Here is a 27,700-nt window from a genome sequence, read left to right as displayed (position 1 = left end):
ATGAAGAAAGTAAAGAGTTGGTGACGAGAGATTTTAATCAAATGGAACACTATAGTGAATATAGCATGAAAATATATTTTCTTCTTCCTTCTTCATTGGCTATGTATCGTTCCATATATTTTTTTTCCTATTATTTTTTGTTCAATTTAATTTGAGAAAATTTTATATCACAAGATACACTCCTTGCTAGCTAAAATGTGTTAATTTCCTTTATCAATGAGGATGGGTTTCTCACATGAAAAAGGTCCAAACATTTTACTAATTGAGGGATAATTATGTGATGACACATTAAAGATATTACTAGTAATATAAATATATAAATGTATTTTTTTTAATGGATAAAAACAAAAATAATGTTATGATAGCAAGGTAAGACAATTCAGATCCAAATATCGAATTTATCTTTTGTAGTAATCACATGTAGTTCCCTGCTAGTATATATTATCTTTTTTTTTTTTCAATTTTAAAATTGATATAAAAACTCGCTCATGGGTTATATTGGGATGATTAAATTTCAAAGTCAAAGTTAAAAACATCAATTTTTTCCTTCAAAATACATAAAGGGCCATTCAATTTTCGGTTTAATCAAAAGGGACACTTCGCTAGAGAAGGAGCGAGATATGTTTGTGCTATAACTGTCGTTAACGGCATAAAAAATGGATCATCTCGCTGACTTACAAGCGATTTTCTCTTTTATTTTAACATTTTTTCTCGCTACTTATGAGCGATTCGCTCCCCCCCCCCCCCCCCCAATATTGCTCCACATCAAGCGAGTTTGCAAGTTCTTTTTTTTTTTTGTTATTCTCGCTGCACACTGAGCGAGTTCTCAAGTTCTTTTATTATATGCCCTCATAGTAACCCTGTCATTAATTTTCATTTAGATAACGACAAAAAACTTTCTAATAATATAGAAAACATTTTTATTTATTAATTTTTTTCATAAATTGAAGTAGGATAAATATTTTCTAGTGAGAAAAATCATTATTAGGAAAAGAACGTGTTTTAAAAGAAAGAGAAATAACATATTTAATTGAAAAAAGACGGTTTTGACTTATTAAGTAACAATAAGAGCATTTTCAGATCAAATTATTAGAGACAATGATATTTTTGGATTAAATCAGTAGCGGAGCTAGAATTTTTAATAAGGGGTTCAATATTTGAAGAACTAAACACACCAATTAACCGAAGGGGGTTCGGATGAACCCCCTAACAGAAGGCTGGCTCCGCCCCTAGATCAAACTATTAACTGAGGATATTTTTATTCATTTTACATAATTTAAGAACATTTTTAACTTTGTTCCGTTAATTAGGTCATCACAAAATCAAAAAAAAGTTCTCTTCCAACACATGTTTCCAAAACCAAAAAGAAATTAAACATTGAAAAAAACAAAACATAAGAAAAAACAGAATGTTGAAATAATCCAAGTTGATTGATGGTTGGAGAAGCCAAGTTGATGAAGGTGAATGTCTTCAAGTGACAGCTTCTTCTCTGTTGATTTAACACAAATATTATTTATATAAAAGAGGGAGAAAAAATGAACAAAAATGTCCTCCGTTCATAATTTAGCTTTAAAATATCCTTACCGTCAATATTTTGGTTCAAAATGCTCTTAAACTATGCGAAAGGAGTAAAAGTACCATCCATTTGTAGTTTGATCCAAAATATGCCCTTATTGTTATGTAATGGGTCAAAAATACTCATTTTCCAAATAAATATATTATTATTTTCTTTTTAACACATTCTTTTTCTAATATTTTTAAAAAAATTAGCAAATGTTTATCTTTCTTCAATTCAGAAAAAAATAAAAAATGAAAATATTTCTTATTTTATTATCATTATTTTTTATTGTTATATCTATACCTATCTATCTATACTACCTTAAAAGCATGAACTCCTAAATTGAATATTGAAGTACTATAATACCCCCAATTAAAAATACTCAATTTATTTTATTTATTAATTTAATTATTTGTATTATATTAAATGTAGATACCCTTTCATATTAAAGGGTTGTGATTTTCTCAAATCGATGTTACTTTTCCAAAGAGTTGCGACTTTTTTGATGGATTTTGACATTTTCGATGAGTTGTGACTTTTTCAAAGGGTTGTGATATTTTCAAAGGGTTATGACTTTTTCGAAGGGTTGTGCCTTTTCCGATGAGTTGTGACTTTTGCAAAAGGTTGTGATTTTTCCGATGAGCAGTGACTTTTTCGAAATGTTATAACTTTTCTGATAAGGAACAATTAACATTAATTAATACTACTATTTGTTAGCTGTAAATAGAGGGTTTCCTCTCACTTTTAAACTACGATTTTTTTAAGTTTTCTACTCTTCTTCTTCTTAAAAAATCTCAGGGTTATTTGCAACACAGTTGATTAAGTTCAAAATTCAACGAAATTTGAGGTACCACATAAGAAAGAGTTGGTGAACAAATCGTAGCAAATCATTCATAAATTCACAATCGTATTTTTTCTTACGATTTTCATGAGTTAACAGTGACGAAAAGTTGTGGGAAAGACAATAATAATAAACAAATATGAAAAAAGTCACATGATTTGGGTAAGATATTTCTTCTTTGGTTTTTTATTTTTTATTTTTTTACCCTCAAATGAAGCAGTTTCTTTTTGATTTTGCTAAAACAACGGGCATCACCGTTGTCCATTGAATCAGTAGTTTTGATGTTAAATCCACAATTTCAAAAATAGATTTTCACTTTTACTTATAATATGATAATATAGACATGATAATAATTATTTTTTAATAGATATATGAGCAAAAATGAATGAAGAAAGTAAAGAGTTGGTGACAAGAGACTTTAATCAAATGGAACACTATAGTGAATATAGCATGAAAATATATTTTCTTCTTCCTTCGTCATTGGCTATGTATCGTTCCATATATTTTTTTCCTATTATTTTTTGTTCATTTTAATTTGAGAAAATTTTATATCACAAGATACACTCCTTGTTAGCTATATAAAAATAGATAAGAACATAGTGATTGGTCATAAAATAATCTTAAATCAAATTAAAGATTCTATAAACAATACTTTAAATTTCATTCATCTATTAGTTTTTTGTTATTGAAAAAGTTTAATATATTGTATCACGATACAACTTCTATAAGATTCTAGATACTTTCATTAGACAACAACTATATGATATGTATGGCAGGAAAAAGGAGAAGACTACAATTCTACAAAGATAAGATAGAAACTTAAAGAAATGAAATATTTTTCACCAAAGGTGATGTTGTTCATATGTTAAAATAAAATTAGCTACTGAAATATATATGTATATCTAAAACAAATAATTGGTCAAGCTAAATATTTGACATAAACTCAAACCTCAATTTAACCATCATTCGTATAACAATAAAGTACCTTTTTTTTTTTTTTTGTAGAATTACCTCTTTATGATAGTTTTACTCAAATATTAATTGGTAAAAGATAGATTACGTATAAAGATAAAACATTGAAATATTTATGGTAATCCTTATTAGTGTCATGCACATACTAAATTTCAAGTATGAATATTTAAGAGAAAAATTATACTTAAATGGTGTCCATCATTTATGTTCATAATCTCAAGAGGAAAGACTATTGATGACATTTTTTGTATAAAAATCTTGTTGGTTAGATTTGTTTACAAAATTGAGTGAAGTAAATAATGATACTTCTAAAGAAATGTCACTTTCTTCCCGTATTTAAACTTTGAATGTATTTTGAAATGCTTCAATAATATCTGGTCATTTTGATCTCAAAATGCATGTAACTCTATGACAATTTGTATTAATCATTTAAAAACACTTGTCCTATGTTCTTTAAATTATAATTATTTACTAAAAAGTTTTAATTTAGTAATATTAATACTATTTTACAACATCATATACTTTATATACGATACGCACGTGCAACGTATGTGCCGTGAAACTAGTAAATATAAATTAATGATGGATATACTATGATCTTTTTTATATATATATATATATATATTATATCTGTCAAAAGGGTACATGAAGTTATTCTATTTTAATTGATAAAATGAGATTAAGAAGAAAACAAAATATTTCCTACATTTTTATTTGTTAAAGTGATTTTTAGAAGAAAGAAAACAAGAATAGTATTCTTTATTAATATTTTAATTAGGAAGACGATGTGTTTAACACGAAAAAAAAAATTATTCGAAAAAAGACATTTTATAACTATAGGGGCATTTCTGGACCAAAGTATTGACTGCAATGACATTTTTGAACCAAAGTATTGACAGTAATGACACTTTTAAGTCAAAATATAAACAAAGGACATTTTTATTCCTTTAACATAATTTAAGGGTATTTTTGACCATTTTCACTATAAAAGAGGAACAAAAAAATGCTAAATTGTGGACAAGAGAGAGTACCATATACTATTTTTAATTTTATTTAACATATAAAGCATCGTCTTAAATATGGATAAGCAAAAGAACATACAGTAGACCAATGAATTAAAACAATTATGTTCAAACCAATTACAGGCACTCAAAAAGCTTATAACAATAAGAAATCAAACACTAAAACCACTCTCACTGACAGCCCTGAAATTAATAACCAATGTCTTCAAGTGCTTGGCAGAAATCAATACCTCTACGATTATGAAGAGATGATATTTGCTTGACAAGCTTCACAACATAAAATTCAGATTCAACAGGTCCACGTATTTATTATTCCACTTCAACAGCTCCACGTATTTCATTCTCTCAGGAATCTTCTTTAAATTTGGACAGTAATGAATACCAAGACCTTTAATCAGAGGCATGGCACTTGTGCCTAAATCCCATCTTTCTAGCTTTGAAAGATCATGAAGATGAAGGAACTCTAGTTGACTGAAGCTGTTATCACTGCACATTATTTCTTTTCCTTCATAAGAAGCTCTAAACAATTGGAGATTCCTTAGGTTTGGCAACCTTCCCAAAATAGGCATCGGATCTTCCGTGAGTTTTGAATCCAAAAGAGTTATCACTGTGATGGAATCTGGAAACAGAGGCAGTTTCTCTAATATCCCACCTAACCACAATTTCTGGAGCTTTTCACAACTATTAACAAATTCAAGGTCTGGGAATGATTGACGATCTCTACAAAACAATCTGAGAGTGCTAAGGTTTTTCAAGCTGCTAATGTTGTTTAGGGAGTAAGATTTCTTAATACGATACATCCTTAATTCTCGAAGATTGACTAAATCAACAGGGTCAACATCTTTCCATTGATCACAACCAGCACCTTTAAGAACTTGAAGACTAGTGAGTTTGCTTATATGTACCAAAGGTTTTGTATACTGAGCAACTAAATGTCTTAAATTTATCAGGTCAGCTGTCTCGCAGGGTAGTTTGCAAAAGTTTCTCCCCTCATCTACAACAAGTGTCTGTAGATTCTTGAGGTTGCCAATGGAAGAGGGAACATCACGAATACCTGGCAAGCTTAACAACTTGAGGTGGTACAAACTTCCTATGGCATCAGGTACTATACACCTATTCCCAACATTTATATCCAAGTACAACACATATAGACGTTGGAACACACTCCTGAAGTTTATAAGACGCATCTCACGAAAATTTGGATCGAAGAACATAACTGACCTCAACTTTAAGTTAGAAAGATCAAGTGAGAGGTACCTTTCTCCTTGACTATGAATCACATGTCTGATACATAAAGAGGATATGGAGCGGCTTCTTGGATCATAAATGTCAAAGAAGTTTACCTCCAATGCCTTTTGTATCGCAAGATCACGGAGTAAATCATGAACCCTACATTTAGTAACTCTTTCCCAAAATGTATAATCCCCTTGAACCAAGCTTCGTCTTATTAGCTCATTCAAGAAGCCTTCAGCGACATCCTCCAGTCTGTCTTCTCCTCTGGGTATGAAACCCTCGGCCATCCACAACCATATTATGTTATCAGCCTCGAACACTTGATCTTCTGGAAAAATACCAAAGTAGAGAAAACACTGCTTGAGCGCAGTTGACAAATCATTGTAGCTTAAGGATAGTATGTTGGAGATTTCAATAGATTTATCTTCTTTAATGTTCTTCCAAAGGTGATCTTTCACCTTTTGCCATTCGCTTAACCCCTTTTTATGCGAAAGTAGTCCGCTCAATACAACAATTGCAAGAGGTAAGCCTCTACACTTTTCCACCATATCCTTAGCTAGCCTTTCCATTTCTGGAACCATTGCTCGAACATCAAGTAGTTTCCTACGAAAGAGATCCCAGCTTTCTTCTTGGCTTAGGAAACGAAGTTTATGAACAAAACCTCTGTCGTCTGCTCTTTCAGCGACATCCTCTTTGCGCGTGGTAATAATGACTCTGCTGCCATTCTTGCTATCCGGGAATGCTCTTTTCAAACTCTCCCATGCTTCTCTCTGCCATACATCATCAACCACCACAAGGTATTTGCATTCTGTTAATAGCTTACGAAGGTGATTTTCTAGATCTATTTCTGCCATCTTTTCCAACAAATCTAGAGTTTCTTTGGCGCAACCTTGGATGGATTTTATGATAATCTTAAGAAGATCTATTGTGTTGTACTCTTGAGAAACACATATCCAAGCGCGTGTAGGGAAGCTAGAGGCTATGTTAGGATTTTTGTAGAGGTTTCTTGCAAGAGTGGTCTTGCCTAATCCGCCCATGCCATAAATGGAGAGGACGGTTCGACGAGGCTCTGCTTTGAGAAGTTGAGCTAGAAATGTTTGTACAACATCCTGAAGTACAACAAAAATGGAATCCTGATCATCCACATATGAGGTAGTTCTCCTCAATGTTGTAACCTGATTACTTGGCCCTTCTCCTGCATTACTATTGATATTTGTAATACCATAAGTCTCTCGTTTGCGAGAGATATCTATGATTCGCTTCTTGAGTGATTTGATCTCCTTGGCGACATTGTAGAATTTCTTCTCCTTCCTACATATGCAAGCGCAAGCCTTGAGACGACTAGCACCTTTACCAGCCTCAAAGCTATAAGTCTCAAGTATAGCAACAGCATCATTAGCAATAGAGTTGATCTCAAATACCCATTGTTGAACTCTTAGATCTCCGCATTGCTTTAGTTCTGCATCTCTGAGGAAAGACTGTATGAAGAGTAGCTCATTTCTCAGCCACTCAATTTCCTTTCTCAGATTTTTACGCAGGGAAATTTGTTGAATGAGGAAATCACCCAATTTTTTAACTGCAAATGAGACAAAGGCACCAGCCATCTTCAGGAATACTAGTTTTGATTGAAAAAAAGAGGAGGATGTATGTATATTGGAATACAAGTTGGAAAATGGGTGATAGACATAAAAGTAAGACCTCAAATAATGTGTTCAAAGGGTCCACTTATCACTTATGTGATTAAAGACTAGAAAAAAACGAAACATGACCATGTGGTTTCTGAATAAAGAATTACGATTGGATAAAAGGACAAAGATGTATTAAAGCTTTTTGAAATTTTCCAATTAAAAAAAAACATCTTCAACAACCATCATACGACTTGGGGAAAAACACATATAGAGAAAAGATTTAAAAACTAAAGCAACTTCAACAATCATTGCACAACTTGTGGAAAATATATTGAGAAAAGATTAAAAAAATTGAAGCATCTTCAACAATCGTTACACAACTTGTGGAAAAAAATATATTTGTTTTTATTTGTTCATAAAAATTATTTTATTTTTTTCCTATTTGCTTGTTACAATGAAATTAGTTATTGTACCCGCGTGATGTGCAATTTTATTATGTTAATTTTGACTGTGATTTTATTTGGTTAAATACATCAGGACATATTGAGTTAAAAAATAACTAATTATCATCTTATTTTTCTATACAATATATTCAATTACAAAATTATTATTAAATTTAAAGAAAATAAATTTTAAATGCACTCATCAAATATAATTTTTGAAACTAATTTTTATGTTATAGTTTCCTTCTAGTTTGTACCAAAATTTTTTTATGACTTTGTAGCAATTGTGTCATATATTTTAGATAGAAAATCTTTTATAGCAATTACGTAGTAACAAAGTGAGAAAACAGCCCGCTATACGATAAATGCTAAAAAAATAAATATCGATGTTTAACAAACTTTAAAAAAAAAAGTAAATTGTATATATCAAGCAACTATAATCAGATAAATTCTTCTCAAATAAACAAATGGTCAATAGGTCCTCACTAACGTGTTTAGAATGAGTGCACAAAGTAACGCTTTGATCCAAGAAGTAACAATAACATGCATATCAAATTCAAAAATTGTTACTTCAAATCAATTTATGTATAAGCTTGTAACATCCGACTCAAATAAAGTATCATGTAATAAATCGAAATTGAATGTTCTAAGAGTAAAGTTAAGCACATAATAATCGCAATAACTTATATTACATATTTGTATATAGTTGAATCTATTAGGATTGAAATATGTTTATCTCTTAAATCCTCAACAAAATTTCATCTGTCTTCTCAAATGAGAAATAATTTGGTATTTTTTGAACAACAAAACAAATATTCATCATATCTCCATTTTAAGAATACATAATTTTAAATTTTGTATTAAAGCTTTTTTGAAATTTTATACTAAACAAAGGTAAATTTTTTTAATTAAACCATCTTCAACAACCATTATACAACTTGCGGAAAAACACATATAGAGAAAAGTTTTAAAAAAATAAAGCAACTTCAACAATCACTGCACAACTTGTGGAAAATATATATTGAGAAAAGATTAAAAAAATTGAAGCATCTTCAATAATCAATACACAACTTGTGGAAGAATATATTTGTTTTTATTTGTTCATAATAATTATTTTATTTTTTTTCTATTTGCTTGTTACAATGAAATTAGTATTCGTGTTCGTGCGATGCGCGATTTTATTATGTTAACTTATGACTGTGATTTTATTTGGTTAAATACATCAGGACATATTGAGTTCAAAAATATCTAATTATCATCTTATTTTCTATACAATATATTCAATTACAAAATTATTATTAAATTTAAAGAAAATAAATTTTAAATGCACTCATCAAATATAATTTTTGAAACTAATTTTTATGTTATAGTTTCCTTTTAGTTTGTACCCAAAAAAATTTATGAATTTTGTAGCAATTGTGTCATATATTTTAGATAGAAAATCTTTTATAGCAATTACGTAGTAACAAAGTGAGAAAACAGCCCGCTATACGATAAATGCTAAAAAAATAAATATCGATGTTTAACAAACTTTAAAAAAAAAAGTAAATTGTATATATCAAGCAACTATAATCAGATAAATTCTTCTCAAATAAACAAATGGTCAATAGGTCCTCACTAACATGTTTAGAATGAGTGCACAATGTAACGCTTTGATCCAAGAAGTAACAATAACATGCATATCAAATTCAAAAATTGTTACTTCAATTCAATTTATGTATAAGCTTGTAACATCCGACTCAAATAAAGTATCATGTAATAAATCGAAATTGAATGTCCTAAGAGTAAAGTTAAGCACATAATAATCGCAATAACTTATATTACATATTTGTATAGTTGAATCTATTAGGATTGAAATATGTTTATCTCTTAAATCCTCAACAAAATTTCATCTGTCTTCTCAAATGAGAAATAATTTGGTATTTTTTGAACAACAAAACAAATATTCATCTTATCTCCATTTAAAAAATACATAATTTTAAATTTTGTATAAAAGCTTTTTTGAAATTTTCTACTAAACAAAAGGTAATTTCTTTTAATTAATACATCTTCAACAACCATTATACAACTTGCGGAAAAACACATATAGAGAAAAGCTTTAAAAAAATAAAGCAGCTTCAACAATCACTGCACAACTTGTGGAAAATATATATTGAGAAAAGATTAAAAAAATTGAAGCATCTTCAATAATCATTACACAACTTGTGGAAAAAAAATATTTATTTTTATTTGTTCATAATAATTATTTTATTTTTTTTCTATTTGCTTGTTACAATGAAATTAGTATTCTTGTCCGTGCGATGTGCGATTTTATTATGTTAACTTATGACGTGATTTTATTTGGTTAAATACATCAGGAAATATTGAGTTTAAAAATATCTAATTATCATCTTATTTTTCTATACAATATATTCAATTACAAAATTATTATTAAATTTAAAGAAAATAAATTTTAAATGCACTCATCAAATATAATTTTTGAAACTAATTTTTATGTTATAGTTTCCTATTAGTTTGTACCAAATTTTTTTTATGAGTTTTGTAGCAATTGTGTCATATATTTTAGATAGATAATCTTTTATAGCAATCATGTAGTAACGAAGTGAGAAAACAGCCCGCTATACGATAAATACTAAAAAAATAATTATCGATGTTTAATAAACTTTTATTTAAAAAAGTAAGTTGTATATATCAAGCAACTATAATCAGATAAATTCTTCTCAAATAAACAAATGGTTAATAGATCCTCACTAACGTGTTTAGAATGAGTGCACAACGTAACACTTTAATCCAAGAAGCAACAATAACATGCATATCAAATTCAAAAATTGTTACTTCAATTCAATTTATGTATAAGCTTGTAACATTCGACTCAAATAAAGCATCATGTAATAAATCAAAATTGAAGGTTCTAAGAATAAAGTTAAGCACATAATAATTGCATTAACTTATATTAGTCCATTTAAATATTTGTATAGTTGAATCTATTAGGATTGAAATATGTTTATCTCTTAAATCCTCAACAAAATTTCATCTGTCTTCTCAAATGAGAAATAATTTGGTATTTTTTGAACAAAAAAAAAATATATTCATCTTATCTCCATTTTAAGAATACATAATTTTAAATTTTGTATGTGAATCTGGATCAATTCAACTTCAAACAAGTCTTATCCTTCAATTCATTTTTTCCTTATTTTTATTTTCAACATTAGCAATTAGCAATTATTTAATTGGTTACTAACATTTAAAAACTGAAAAAAAAAAAAACAATTTTTATGCATTTTGTTATTTTGGTTGCAACGATGTATATATCGCTGAAGGAATCGATCTTCATGTCAATTCAAATTTCATTCAAATTTAAATTTAAATATCATATCAGTTTGTTGATACAATAGATAAGATTTTGAAATACCATTGATGTGTGCACTTGATTTTCTTATTCTTTAGCCCATTATAATATTAAAAAAAAGATCTACTAAAACATCTTCATCCAGAATTTTAATTGAGGAATCAATAGAAATAAATAATTACAATAATAAATAGGATACTCACCATATGAAACTTCTACATATATTGTGGGACAACATTTGTACTGATTTTTAATAATCATGTCGTTGTTGCATATGGCAACATAAACAAAAACATATGAATCAGAAAGCAAATTCGATGACAATTTTAAGCCGAGATAACAAATTTGAATCTTTTGAAAATACTTTCAGAGAAATTTTGATGATATTGTTGTTGAATGTGAGCACACAAACTAAATTTAACCTAAATAAAGTGGTAGTTTGTAAGGGATAAAATCAGTAATTTTTGTTTTTTCGCAACATGGAAATTATTTTAGGCTGTTTTGTTTTTCCTAACTAATTTTGTTTCCGTTTCTTTGTTTAGGCGTTAGGGATATAGATTTTTTTTTAAAAAATTAAGAAATCAATTCAAAATAATTTATAATCTGATAGCTACTGCAAGTTTAATTTTGAATTCAAAATTAGACATGTATGCATCGTAGGGGTGTACAAAACCGAACCAAACTGCAAACCGAGTTAAACTGAGAAAAAAAACCCGACTAGTGGTTGGTTTGACTTGGTTTGGTATTGAAAAAAGAACCCGACTATTTTTGGGTTGGTTTGGTTTTAACTAAAAAAAAATAACCCGAGACCAAACCAACCCGACATTATATATATAATTTTAAAATTTTATTTTATACATTCAAATATTTACTTTGATATAATTTTTAAATATTTCTTATACTATTTCATAGTTTTTATCTTTTTATATATTATTTCAAATTTGAAACTTAGAATTTTGAAAGGTTCAATAAAGATCATAGTCCATAGATGTTGGTAATTATAATAAAGCTTAAATAAAAATCAAATTAATACTAATGAAAAAAGAAAATTAATTCAACACTAAGAATGTATTGAATCTTACAGAGATAATTATGAGAAAGAAGAAGAAGATTCTATTACTCCAAAAACTGAACTTTATCAATTACAATGCAAGTATTTATATAAGGCATTCTATACATGTGCCTCACTGTCATCTAACTAACTCTTCTAACTAATCCTTTAACAGACTAATTTATTAAACTCCTAATCCGTTAATTAACAGAATTGATTAACTAACTGCTATCTAACAAAATTGATTCAATTATCTAACCAATTCCAGTATCCCCCCTCAAGCTGGATGTACTGAAGATATTCAATACTCCAAGCTTGGCTAATAGAAATTCGTGTTGTGTTCTTCCCAGTGCCTTAGTCAATAGATCAACTTGTTGATCCTTTGTGTTGACATAAATGGTTTGGATGAGGTCCTTCTGTCTTTTATCTCGAATGAAGTGACAATCAATCTCGATGTGTTTAGTACGCTCATGGAACACAGGATTTGCGGCAATTTGTATAGCAGCCTTGCTATCACAAAAAATAGAAGTTGGTTCAATCAACTTTACTCCAAGTTCTTGAAATAAACTGGCAGTCCATACTACCTCTGATGTTAAACTTGCTAAGCTCCTATACTCAGCCTTTGCAGAGCTCCTGGAGACTGTATTTTGTTTCTTGGATTTCCAAGAAATGAGTGAATCACCAAATTTTAAGACAAATTTTGTGACAGACCTTCTAGTAGTAGGACAAGCAGCCCAGTCAACATCATAATATCCTGTTAAATGAGGCTTGCAATCAGAATTCATTAACAGACCCTTTTAGGTTCTAATTTGATGTATCTAACCACTCTCAAAGCAGCAATCCAGTATGACATCTTTGGCTTCTGCATGAATTGGCTTAGTGATTAAATTGCGAAGGCTATATCTGGCCTTGTGTTGGTAAGGTACAATAATTTCCCAATGAGTCTCTGATATCTGGAAACATCCTCATATAAACCATCATTAGTTTGAGCATCTTGATCACATTCTGCACTAGTCAACTTTATATTGCACTCCAATGGTGTTACATTTGGTTTAGCATTCCCTACTCCTGCCTCAGCTATCAATTCAAGAGCATACTTCCTCTGGTTCATTACTATTCCCGTTCCAGACCTTAGAAACTCAACTCCTAAGAAATATTTGAGTTCCCCTGGGTCCTTGATCTTGAAATGGCTATGTAGCACATGCTTAGTTTCCTCTATTAACCCAACATCATTACCTGTAATTAACAGGTCTTCAACATACACTAGGATCACCACCATGCATGATCCTCTCCTTTTAGTGAATAAAGAATAGTCTAGATGACTGTATATAACCTGAAATTGAAAATGCCTCAGTCAACTTAGCATTCCAGTGCCTTGATGCTTGTTTAAGTCCATATAATGACTTCACAAGCTTGCAAACAAGACTCTTATCCTTTTCCTGGATGCAAAATCACTTGGGTAGTTCCATGTAAACTTCCTCAAACAGATCACCTTGGAGGAATGCATTGAACACATCCATCGGGTAGATTTTCCAGTTTACAGCTGCTATAATTGACCTTACAGTTACCATAAGGCTATAATTGACCTCAAAGTTACCATTTTCACCACAGGAGAAAATGTCTCTTGGTAGTCAATCCCCTCAATTTGGCTGTTGTAACACCCCGTATCCGAAAATAGAGATTTTAGATTTCTGGTGTTACATGTGGCACTCACGGACACCATCCACGGACCGTAGATGGACTCATGGTCCGTCCTGCAGGTCCGTGGTTTGTGACATAAAACTTCCCCAGAACTCAGTCAAAAAATTTGGCTAAGTGTTGACCCACGGCTGGACTTACGGTCCGTAGGTCAGGTCACGGACCGTAATTCGTATCCGTGGATCGATGCCCCAAAAGCCCAGCTTCAGTCCTGATTGACGGTTGACCAGTACGGACTGTCAATCGATCCACGGTTCGTAGGTCTGACCGTAGGTGAGGATTAATAGACAGTTAACTGAAAAATGTTGATGGATCAACTTCAGATGGTCATAACTTTTAGCACAAAAATAATTGTGTGTCCCATGACCTATGATATGATAGATAATTGAATTATCTTTCCAACGCCACCAAGTTTACTAAATTCCAACCTCCAAGTAAAAATTTATGCTCGTTTTAGTGAAGCCCTGTCGGGCAGACTCGACCTACGGATCCAATAGATGGACCGTCGATTGACCTACGGCCCGTCAGTCCAATCCGTTGGTCACTCCGACAACAATTAAGTCAGGGGTCTTTTAGTCTTTTCCTATTTCGTTTAACCCCTAAGATACGTCGTTTAGACCCTAAATTATGAGGTCTTAGTCAGTTTAAGCCTAGAAACATAACTAGAACTACCTAAGTCAAATCATTAATCAAACTTAGAAAGATTAGAACGCTAAAAGGAGAAGAGAAGTCAAGAACCCTAGTTCAAGAACGCAACAAGTTTCCTTCAGTTCCAGCCCCGAAATCGAAAGATTTCTTTGTGGAATTCATCACCAGGTATGTGGGATTTCACTAGTGGGTTCCTTTCACCCATTGGGTCCCTAGAATTCAGTCAGTTTCTTGATTCCCTTATCATGAATAGACCTAGGGTTTCTAGAATTTCACCAGATCATCATGAATTAGTTATTTAGATGTTTCAAATTAGATTATCATGTTATTACATCGTTTCTAGCATGAATTTCAGAACCCTAGCTATGTATTTCTTTAGTTCTTGAATTACACATGCTAGGTCAGATATCTCAGTTATTCAATTATACATGCCTCAGTTATTAATGCATCATTATCAGATTAATTGTTGCATTCTCAGTTTGCATGTTCAGTTTTGAGCTATCCAGTACTTTACAAAACTCAGTCATAATGTGTTAACCACTTAATTCATTGGGAGTAGCATAATACCGAGTTGGACTACGGTTCAACATACCCATATAGTCCCAGAACTACGAGCCACGTAGGTGTAAGTCCCCTCTGTGGGCAACATCAGTTTAGTGATCGCACTAGCATGCCTCTATACCTCTGGCAGGGTATATTGGGTCCTCTCGATGGGGCATATACATCGGACTCCATATTTAGCTCATGTGGTTTTATGTCGGTTATTAGTAGCTCCCACAGTTCAGTCAGACTCTTTTGCATTGACCATATTTGAGTACAGTCAATATTTAGTCTCAGCATGTTATAAATTTGGTCATTGCATCAGTTAGCTCAGTATTCAGTATTTTCAGTATATATATCATGTCCAGATTATTTCATTGCTTTATTGCTTTGTTCAGTTATATGTTATTTCAGTTTTACTCTATCCTGCATGCTCAGTACCTTTCAAGTACTGACGTATATGTGCGCTACATCTTCTCGTGATGTAGGTTCAGGTTCTCAGCATCCAGATCACACTTAGATCGGTTTCCAATCTCCAGTTCAGCAGTATCAGTGGTCAGTCCTCATTCTTCGAGGACTAGTGACATGTTTATCTTTATCGCTTTTAGTCTTTAGTTTCAGTTTTGCTAGACCTAGTTGGGGCATGTACCAACATTTCTAGTCAGTTTAGAGGCTTATTTCAGACATAGTTAGATTCAACTTAGTATTTTGAGTTTGATATTTCTTTTGCATTAAACTCTCAGATTTGATATATTCAGTTATAGTATATGGGTATTCCCCATCTTTTCAGATTTATTTATGATTTAGCTTCCGCATCAGTTTATTATCTTTAGTATACTAATGATCATGTCAACAGGGTTAGCTTGGGATCACTTGTGGTCCTAGGTTCCATGTCCGCGTCTCGGGGGTAGCTCGGGTCGTGACAGTTGTACCCTCTTGCCACCAATCTAGCTTTAAACATGTCAATTCACCATCAGCTTTATACTTGATTTTGAACACCCATTTACAACCTATAGCAACCTTTCCTGCTGGTAAAGAAACTATTTTCCAGGTTCCATTTTCCTCTAATGCTTGAATCTCCTGTTGCATAGCACGTACCCATCTTGGATCCTTTACTGCCTCTTCACAGTTTCTAGGCTCACAATCAATAGAAAACTTTGACAAATACACATTGTATTTAGAAGATACATTATCATAAGACACATAGTTGCTTTGACAGTAAGGATGATGATGAGATCCTGGAACAACAAAGTCTTTCATCCAAATTGGAGGATGAGAAATTCTAGATGATTTCTTGGAAGGTTGTCCTGGTACTTCTGCCTGGACTGTTACCTCATTATTTTCATGTTCTACTGCTGCCTAGACTGTTACTTCATTATTTTCATGTTTGTCACTAACAGTGAGCTCATTGGTTCAGCTTGTTTCAGGTAATCTATCATCATTTTCATGCAAGCCAATACTATTATCAGCATTATGCATTGGCATATCCATATCCTCAGCAGGGTTAACAACAACATCTCCTGGGAATAATGACTGCTGTGTTTTGATCTTCTGGAGAAAAGGGAACACATCTTTCCTGAATACAACATCTCTGCTCACCATAAATTTGTATTGAGAAGTACTGTACAGAAGGTAACCCTTTTGAGTTGCTGAGTATCTCATCAGAACACATGCTTCAACTCTTAGTGAAAACTTATCAGGCTTCACTACTCTAGTAGCATAACACAAACACCCTATGGTTCTAAGATGATCAATCTTTGCCTTGTGACCATGAAATTTCTCATAAGATGCTTGTCCTTTTAATACTTTAGTTGGAAGTCTATTTATAAGATAAACAGTAGTTAATACATATTCCCCCCAAAACTTGATAGGAATAACACCTTGAAACCTGAGTGCCCTTGCCACCCCAAGTATGTGCCTATGTTTTCTCTCCACAACTCCATTTTGTTGTGGAGTATGGGGACAACTACTCTCATGAATAATACCAAGAGATGTAAGCAAAGCATTAACTTCCCTATTAAAAAACTATGTACCATTGTCTGATCTTATTTTCTTGACACTTCTATTGAATTGATTCTAAACTAAAATAAGGAAAGATTTCAACATAGAGAACACATCACTTTTCATTCTCAGCAAATACAACCAGGTCATTCTGGAATTATCATCAACTATAGTAAAAAAGAATCTACAACCATTATGAGTAGCAGTCCTATATGGACCCCAAACATCTAAATGAAGTAAATCAAAAATTGTAGCAGCTCTAGTCATGCTTGTCTGAAATGGTAATCTAGTTTGCTTTGCAAAAGAACAAATTGTACACTTATTACATGCACTAAAATCAACAGTATCTCCACATATATGTTTTAACACCTTTGGAGAAGGATGTCCTAGTCTGTTGTGCCAAGTCAGGTTGTGTGAAGTTGAATGTTGTATCATGGATACCATTCCATTACTCCTACCTTTTTCGCATTTTCTCTGAGCACAAAGGTAGTACAATCCATCAATCTCCTTACCAATCTCCTTCACCTTCCCATTGGAGAGGTCCTGAATGACAAAGAACTCAGGAAAAAAATTAACTGAGCATCTCAACTGTCTTGTTAATTGTGAGATTGACAGTAAATCATACTTGAATGTAGGCACAACTAAGACATTATTCAGCACACCATCATTAACAACTTTGCATTGACCAATATGTGTTACTGAAGTATGTTCACCATTAGGTAACTGCACAGTTTTTCCTACACAACTGTATGCAGAACTCAACCTAGAGAGTTTAGATGTGATATGACATATGGCACCAGAATCTACTATCCACCTCTGTTCCTTTTTTGCTTCATCAATTGTTACAAATAAAGCATTAGGTGTAGAGGATATACCTGCCATATTAACCATGCCAATTGAACCTCCTGAGCTTGAAGTTGGTTCCTCCTTATCCATTATGTGCCTGAACTGATGATACAGATTTTGCTCCTGGAGCCTAGGTGCAAATGCATCAGTTGAATCTGTTTCATAACTTGCCTTGTGTCCTTATCAGTCACATTGTTTGCCATTTCTGGTTGATTGCCTTGACTAGCTATTGGTCCTGATTTCTTCTTGAATTTCCAATCAGGAGGGTATCCAATTAATCTGAAACAGTTCTCCTTAATGTGACCTTAAATCTTACAATAGTCACATACTTTATCCCAATTTTTCTTCTTCACCTGCGATTTCCTTTGATAATCGCTTCTTCCAGTATACAAAGCAGTTGGCTCTAGAATACCCCCTACATTGTGTGTGCTTGTTGTTATCATTTGCCCTTCATCAGCCATGATCATGGCATATGCCTTTCCAACATTAGGCAGTGGGTTCATCATTAAGATCTGACTACGAGCATGACCAAAGACCTCATTCAACCCCATCAGAAAAAGCAAATAACCTCAAACATGCTAGATGATCCACATAGGTTCTAGACTTATCACACTTACATGAAGGTGGGGGAACTAGAGCATCAAATTCGTTCCATAGCAGTTTTAATTTCGAGAAATAAGCAGAGACAGTCGAATTACCTTGGTAAATTGTGCATATCTCCCTATGCAATTGATAGCCTCTTGATCCATCAACCTTATCAAATCTCTCCTTAAGGTCTGCCCACACCATAGCAATATCAGTAGCGTAAACTATACCTCTGAGTAATTCCTTCGATACGGTGTTCATGATCCATGCCAACACAAAAGTGTTACATTTTCCCCCATATTCTTCCAATTCTCCTTGATAATCACTCCTCTTGCATGTTCCTAACACAAACCCCAGCTTACTCTTGGCTCGAAGGTTAATCAACATGGATCTGCTCCATAGAGAGTGATTCTCTGTCCTTGTGAGCTGTACGGTGGTAAGAACACTACCAGGAGTGTCTGAATTGTGAATGTAGAGTGGATGGTTTCACTTTCGATCAATCTCTTCAAGAGTTTCAATCGTCCCTGTTCGCACACTCGCTTCAACACCATTGGAGACACATGTAGCACCCGTAACATCATCCATTTTGTTGTTGCTTCAGTGATTAACAATTGAACAATGAATTGATAATTGAATCGAGTCTCGATTCAATGCTCTGATACCATATTGAATCTTACAGAGAGAATTGTGAGAAAGAAGAAAAAGATTCTATTACTCCAAAACCTGAACTTTATCAATTACAATGCAAGTATTTATATAAGGCATTCTATACATGTGCCTCACTGTCATCTAACTAACTCTTCTAACTAATCCTTTAACAGACTAATTTATTAAACTCCTAATCCGTTAATTAACAGAATTGATCAACTAATAACAGAATTGATTCAATTATATAACCAATTTCAATAGAATCACAATAATATTGAATATTTGTTCTTTGATTTTACATTGGTTTAGACAATCCAAATACATAATCTAATTTTAATTTCTTTTAATATTTAGTCATGTAACTAATACTTATTAAACTTATTTTAGCATGATTTAGTACTTTTAAATTATGATCATTTTCATTATGACTTGTTAATTTGCAATATTTGTTTTACGCGATTTCATTATTATTATTATTTTGTTGGGTATTTTAGTGTCATTACTCATATCATATTTTGTGTTTTTTTCTTAAGAAACACCTTAGATAGTTGTATTTTGGTAGGACTAAACAAATATTTGAAGTACAAGTAAATTATATGTTTGTATGAATACTTTACCGGAAAACTCGAAAATCTGAAAAAACCCGAGGTTGAAAACCCGAATTTTATTGGTTTGGTTTGGTTTATAGATTTAAAAATCCGACACAAATGGTTTGGTTTGATATTTGAAAAACCCGAACCAACCCGGTCATGTACACCCCTAATGCATCGCGTGCTTTACTTTTTATTTGTTTTGCTACGTCCAATTAAATAAGAATCACATGGTTTCAATTCAAATTTAAAATTAACTACATTATTTTTTATAATTTATTTATATTTATAACTTCCTTCTCAATTTATTTTTATTTTATTTTACATTTGTAAACTGTGTGTGAAAATTTTTGTTACTATTTTTAAAAATAGGCATAAAAAGAAAATCGCAAAAAATGTTTTTTTCTTTTCATGATTTGAAAACAAATTAAATAATGTATCTATAAAAAAAAACTTTTTAAAATTGTTTCAAATCAAATGAATAGGGTTTGCTACTGCTTAAATGTAAATGCATGTTCTATTATGTTTACAATTTTATTTAGTTTTCAAAAGAAACTGGCAAAATTAAATTGACAATCAAAATTGAAATTTTTATTGTTGTTTTCATATTTTAAAAAATATCTTATTAATATTTTGTTGATTAATTTTTAGAGTTTGTATATAAGTTGGAATGTAATAGGAAGTTTTGAAACTGCATTTAAATTCTTATTGTGTTTTAAAATAGTAAAAATTAGGCAAATGACATAGTATAAGAAAGAAATTACTTCATTTCCCTACTCTTTCATTAATTACCAAAAATTCCTTTTTTTAGTGTTTTTCGGATACATAATATAGCAGTGTGGATACTTAATATAGCAGCGTGGATACTTTAATTAATAACGAGCGGATACTTAAATTATTAAGTTGTTAGCAACACATATACTTAATTAACGGGTGGATGCATAATATAGCAGCGCGGATACTTTAATTAATAACGGGCGGATACTTAAATTATTAAGTTGTTAGCAGCACGGATACTTAATTAACGGGCGGATGCATAATATAGCAGCGCGGATACTTTAATTAATAACGGGCAGATACTTAAACTAATAAAGTATCCAGTTAAGTTGAATTGGGGAAAAATAAGGGATTTTTGTATTTTAGTAAAAGAGTAGGGAAATATTGAGAATAGGTAAAGAAGTGTTGTGTATTTAAGTAATTTTTCCTTTAAAATATTAATAAAGAAATATGGAAAAGTTTATAAATTTGTTTTTTTTAAAAAATATTGAATATTTCCTACATTAAATGGTTTAAAATAAATAAATTTAAAAGGTATATATTGAGGACATATGGAATTGTCGTTTTAATTTTAAAAAAGCTTATAAATACGTTTTTTTTTTAATATTGAATCAGTGGTATATTAAAAAAAATCAGTTTTTTACTAATTTATAAATTTTATTTTAAAAAAATTAAATCTGTTTTCAAAAATTCTGACAGTTTTTTTAGTGATTGCAATTTTTATTTTTATTTTTATTTTAAAGATTTTTATATTTTAAATTAATTTTAATAATTCACAATTTTTTTTGTGGTGCTGACACGTGGCATTTTTTCTTCTCCTATTATATATAGATAGATTTCAGATTTAAAAAAATATCTTATTAGTACTTTGTTGATTAATTTTTATAGTTTGTATATAAGTTGGAATATTAATAGGAAGTTTTGAAACTGCATTTAAATTCTTATTATGTTTTAAAATATTAATAAAGAAATATGGCAAAGTTTATAAAAAAAAAATTTTAAAAAAATATTGAATATTTCCTACATTAAATGGTTTTAAAAAAATAAATTTAAAAGTTATATATTGAGGACATATGGAATTGTTGTTTTAATTTAAAAAAAGTTTATAAATATGTTTTTTTTAAAATATTGAATCAGTGGTATATTAAAAAAATCAGTTTTTTACTAATTTATAAATTGTATTTATTTTAAAAAAATTAAATCTGTTTTCAAAAATTCTGACAGCTTTTTTAGTGATTGCCATTTTTATTTTATATTTTTAGATTTTTATATTTTAAGTTAATTTTAATAATTCACAAATTCTTTTTTTGTGGTGCTAACACGTGTCACTTTTTCTTCTCCTATTATATATAGATAGATAATTTAGGATTCATTAAATTGATTACAATTGTCCGCAATCCTAATTGTGCATATTACATAATATTAATCTAAATTTAATGGAGTGGTATTATTTAAAAAAAATCCAAACATACCAAATCAATTTTAACAACTCAAGTTTCAACTGATTTGGAAGAACGAGTTAATTAGTCAAAAAAAAAAATATCAATGAAATTTTTGGATGCCTGTAGCAAAAGCTTCATTGATTTTTCTCTTGAGTCATTTTTGTCCTTTAAATGGTGACACAACTTAGAAAAATCCAGTGTACACTACTGGTTGTGGTAATGATAGTTAGGGTATTAAATGTTGTTAGCTTATATGTATCCACCATAGGTCAATGGACTAGCTAGGTTCCTTGACAAAGTTAAGAACATCACCGAAAGTAATGCTTAAAGTAAAGGACAGGGATATTTATGTGGAAACCTCCTTGCTCACAAGATAAATGTTGAGAGAGAAGACTTTTGCATTTCAAAAATCCTGTTTGCAAAAATTAGGTTATTTCCTATCAAAATGATCAATATAAAATCGACAAACACAGCCTAGTGTAACTCCATTGGCTGAGAACTATGAAACTATTTTCCCGTGCTCACCAATCACCACAGTTGTGGCAATTTTATTGTTGTTCCATGTTATCGGTCTTGTATGTCCGTCGCTCATGGGATCAGGTACCTCTACCAGATCTCATAGTTTATTAAATCATCATAACTTCATAATATAATAAATACTATCTAGTAATTATGTTTTATTATTTACCCTACATTTTTTATAATCGATTTATCATGCATCCTACTTTTCATATAGTTTGTCCTTCAAATTATCGATGTGTGACAACATGTAGTGACCGAAAAATGATATATTATATTAAACATTGTATTCATCAAAAAGATAAAATACAATATAATACAACACACCATCATATAATATAATATAATCTATATCTATATCATATAAACATGACCATGTGTTTTCTGAATAAAGAATTACGATTGGATAAAAGAACAAAGATGTATTAAATCTTTTTAAAATTTTCCACTAAACAAAAGGTAAATTTTTTTTAATTAAAGCATCTTCAACAACCATTATACAACTTGGGAAAAAACACATAGAGAAAAGTCTTAAAAAATTAAAGCAACTTCAACAATCATTGCACAACTTGTGGAAAAATATATATTGAGAAAAGATTAAAAAAATTGAAGCATCTACAACAATCATTACACAACTTGTGGAAAAAAAATGATTGTTTTTATTTGTTCATAATAATTATTTTATTTTTTTCTATTTGCTTGTTACAATTAAATTAGTATTTGTGCTCGCGCATGCGCGGTTTTATTATGTTAATTTATGACTGTAATTTTATTTGGTTAAATATATCACGACATATTGAGTTAAAAAATATCTAATTATCATCTTATTTTTCTATAGAATATATTCAATTACAAAATTATTATTAAATTTAAAGAAAATAAATTTTAAATGCACTCATCAAATATAATTTTTGAAATTAATTTTTATGTCATAGTTTCCTTTTAGTTTGTACCAAAAAAACTTTATGAGTTTTGTAGCAATTGTGTCATATATTTTAGATAGAAAATCTTTTATAGCAATTACGTAGTAACAAAGTGAGAAAACAGCCCACTATACGATAAATGCTAAAAAAATAATTATCGATGTTTAACAAACTTAAAAAAAGAAGAAGTAAATTGTATATATCAAGCAACTATAATCAGATAAATTCGTCTCAAATAAACAAATGGTTAATAGGTCCTCACTCACGTGTTTAGAATGAGTGCACAACGTACCGCTTTGATCCAAGAAGCAACAATAACATGCATATCAAATTCAAAAATTGTTACTTCAATTCAATTTATGTATAAGCTTGTAACATCCGACTCAAATAAAGCATCATGTAATAAATCAAAATTGAATGTTCTAAGAGTAAAGTTAAGCACATAATAATAGCAAATAGCTTATATTAGTCCATTTAAATATTTGTATAGTTAAATCTATTAGGATTGAAATATGTTTATCTCTTAAATCCTCAACAAAATTTCATCGGTCTTCTCAAATGAGAAATAATTTGATATTTTTTGAACAACAAAAAAAACATTCATCTTATCTCCATTTTAAGAATACATAATTTTAAATTTTGTATTAAAGCTTTTTTGAAATTTTCCACTAAACAAAAGGTAATTTTTTTTAATTAAAGCATCTTCAACAACCATTATACAACTTGGGGAAAAACACATATAGAAAAAAGTCTTACAAAAATAAAGCAACTTCAACAATCACAGCACAACTTGTGGAAAATATATATTGAGAAAAGATTAAAAAAATTGAAGCATTTTCAACAATAATTACACAACTTGTGGAAAAAAATATTTGTTTTTATTTGTTCATAATAATTTTTTTTTTCTATTTACTTGTTACAATGAAATTAGTATCCGTACCAGCACGATGTGCAGTTTTATTATGTTAACTTATGACTATGATTTTATTTGGTTAATACATCAGGACATTGAGTTAAAATATATCTAATTATCATCTTATTTTTCTATACAATATATTCAATTACAAAATTATTATTAAATTTAAAGAAAATAAAATTTAAATGCACTCATCAAATATAATTTTTAAACTAACTTTTATGTCATAGTTTCCTTTTATTTTGTACCAAAAAACCTTTTTGAGTTTTGTAGCAATTGTGTCATATATTTTAGATAGAAAATATTTTATAGCAATTACGTAGTAACAAAGTGAGAAAACAGCCCGCTATACGACAAATGCTAAATAAATAATTATCGATGTTTAACAAACTTTTAAAAAAAAAGTAAATTGTATATATCAGGCAACTATAATCAGATAAATTCTTCTCAAATAAACAAATGGTTAATAGGTCCTCACTCACGCGTTTAGAATGAGTGCACAACGTAACGCTTTGATCCAAGAAGCAACAATAACATGCATATCAAATTAAAAAATTGTTACTTCAATACAATTTATGTATAAGCTTGTAACATCCGACTCAAATAAAGCATCATGTAATAAATCAAAATTGAAATGTTCTAAGAGTTAAGCACATAATAATCACAATAACTTATATTAGTCCATTGAAATATTTGTATAGTTGAATCTATTCGGATTGAAATATGTTTATCTCTTAAATCCTCAACAAAATTTCATCTATCTTCTCAAATGAGAAATAATTTGGTATTTTTTGAACAACAAAAAAAATATTCATCTTATCTCCATTTTAAGAATACATAATTTTAAATTTTGTATAAAAGCTTTTTTGAAATTTTCTACTAAACAAAAGGTAAATTTTTTTAATTAAAGCATCTTCAACAACCATTATACAACTTGGGGAAAAACACATAAAGAGAAAAGTCTTAAAAAATAAAGCAACTTCAACAATCACTGCACAACTTGTGGAAAATATATATTGAGAAAAGATTAAAAAAATTGAAGCATCTTCAACAATCATTACACAACTTGTGGAAAAAGATATTTGTTTTTATTTGTTCATAATAATTATTTTATTTTTTTCCTATTTGCTTGTTACAATGAAATTAGTATTCGTGCCCATTCGATACGCGATTTTATTATGTTAACTTATGACTGTGATTTTATTTGGTTAAATACATCAGGACATATTGAGTTAAAAAATAACTAATTATCATCTTATTTTTCTATACAATATATTCAATTACAAAATTATTAATAAATTTAAAGAAAATAAATTTTAAATGCACTCATCAAAAATAATTTTTGAAATTAATTTTTATGTCATAGTTTCCTTTTAGTTTGTACCAAAAAAACTTTATTAGTTTTGTAGCAATTGTGTCATATATTTTAGATAGAAAATATTTTATAGCAATTACGTAGTAACAAAGTGAGAAAACAGCCCGCTATACGATAAATACTAAAAAAATATTTATCAATATTTAACAAACTTTTTTAAAAAAAGTAAATTGTATATATCAAGCAACTATAATCAGATAAATTCTTCTCAAATAAACAAATGGTTAATAGATCCTCACTAACATGTTTAGAATGAGTGCACAATGTAACGCTTTGATCCAAGAAGCAACAATAACATGCATATCAAATTCTAAAATTGTTACTTCAATTCAATTTATGTATAAGCTTGTAACATTTGACTCAAATAAAGCATCATGTAATAAATCAAAATTGAATGATCTAAGAGTAAAGTTAAGCACATAATAATTGCATTAACTTATATTAGTCCATTTAAATATTTGTATAGTTGAATCTATTAGGATTGAAATATGTTTATCTCTTAAATCCTCAACAAAATTTCATCTGTCTTCTCAAATGAGAAATAATTTGGTATTTTTTGAACAACAAAAAAAATATTCATCTTATCTCCATTTTAAGAATACATAATTTTAAATTTTATATGTGAAACTAGATCAATTCAACTTCAAACAAATCTTATCCTTCAAATTTTTATGCATTTTTCCTTATTTTTATTTTCAACATTAGAAATTAGCAATTATTTAATAGGTTACTAACATTTAAAAAACTGAAAAAGAAACATTTTTTCATGCATTTTGTTATTTTGATTGCAAAGATGTATATATCGCTGAAGGAATGGATCTTCATGTCAATTCAAATTTCGTTCAAATTTAAATTTAAATATCATATCAGTTTGTTGCTACAATAGATAAGATTTTGAAATACCATTGATGTGTGCACTTGATTTTCTTATTCTTTAGCCCATTATAATTAAAAAAAATTAAAAAATCTACTAAAACATCTTCATCCAGAATTTTAATTGAGGAATCAATAGAAATAAATAACTACAATAATAATAACAATAATAAAATAGGATACTCACCATATGAAACTTCTACATATATTGTGGGACAACATTTGTACGGATTTTTAAGAATTATGTCGTTGTTGCATATGGCAACATAAAAAAAAAAAACATATGAATTAGAAAGCAAATTCGATGACAATTTTAAGCAGAGATAACAAATTTGAATCTTTTGAAAATATTACAGAGAAATTTTGATGATATTGTTGTTGAATGTGGAAACAAAAACTAAATTCAACTTGAATAAAGTAGCAGTTTGTAAGGGATAAAATCAGTAATTTTTGTTTTTTCGCAACATGGTAGTTATTTTAGGCAGTTTTTTTTTCCCTAACTAATTTTGTTTCTGTTTCTTTGTTTAGGCGTTAGGGATATAGATTTTTTTAAAAAAATTAAGAAATCAATTCAAAATATAATTTATAATCTGATAACTACTGCAAGTTTAAATTTGAATTCAAAATTAGACATGTATGCATCGTGTGCTTTATTGTTATTTTCAGATTAAAAAAAATATCTTATTAATATTTTGTTGATTAATTTTTAGAGTTTGTATATAAGTTGGAATGTAATAGGAAGTTTTGAAACTACATTTAAATTCTTGTTGTGTTTTAAAATATTAATAAGGAAATATGGCAAAGTTTATAAAATTTTTTTTTTTTATTTAAATATTGAATATTTCCTACATTAAATGGTTTTAAAAAATAAATTTAAAAGTTATATATTGAGGACATATGGGATTGTCGTTTTAATTTTAAAAAAAGTTTATAAATATGTTTTTTTTATATATAATTTTGAATTAGTGGTATATTAAAAAAATCAGTTGTTTACTAATTTATAAATTGTATTTTTTTTTAAAATCTGTTTTAAAAAATTCTGACAGTTTTTTTAGTGATTGCAATTTTTATTTTTATTTTTAGATTTTTATATTTTAAATTAATTTTAATAATTCACAAATTCTTTTTCTATGGTGCTGACACATGACACTTTTTCTTCTCCTATTATATATAGATAGATTTCAGATTTTAAAAAATATCTTATTAATATTTTGTTGATTAA

At 29.5% G+C, this 27,700-nt stretch overlaps 1 protein-coding gene across 1 annotated transcript in view; it reads right to left on the bottom strand.

Annotated features, from left to right (window-relative positions):
• Positions 1-4,662: 4,662 nt before the first annotated feature.
• LOC125818963 (disease resistance protein RPP13-like) overlaps positions 4,663-27,700 on the bottom strand; it is a 45,372-nt gene continuing 22,334 nt past the window's right edge. Inside the window, exon 2 of the mRNA XM_049498470.1 lies at positions 4,663-6,974. Coding sequence (XP_049354427.1) covers positions 4,663-6,974 — 2,312 coding nt within the window. The remainder of the gene's footprint in view (positions 6,975-27,700) is intronic.

This window comes from Solanum verrucosum, unplaced genomic scaffold (genome assembly GCF_900185275.1).
Source record: "Solanum verrucosum unplaced genomic scaffold, falcon-dt-bn FXZP01000252.1, whole genome shotgun sequence".
Lineage (NCBI taxonomy): Eukaryota > Viridiplantae > Streptophyta > Magnoliopsida > Solanales > Solanaceae > Solanum > Solanum verrucosum.
This window is presented reverse-complemented; position numbering and strand designations above follow the sequence as displayed.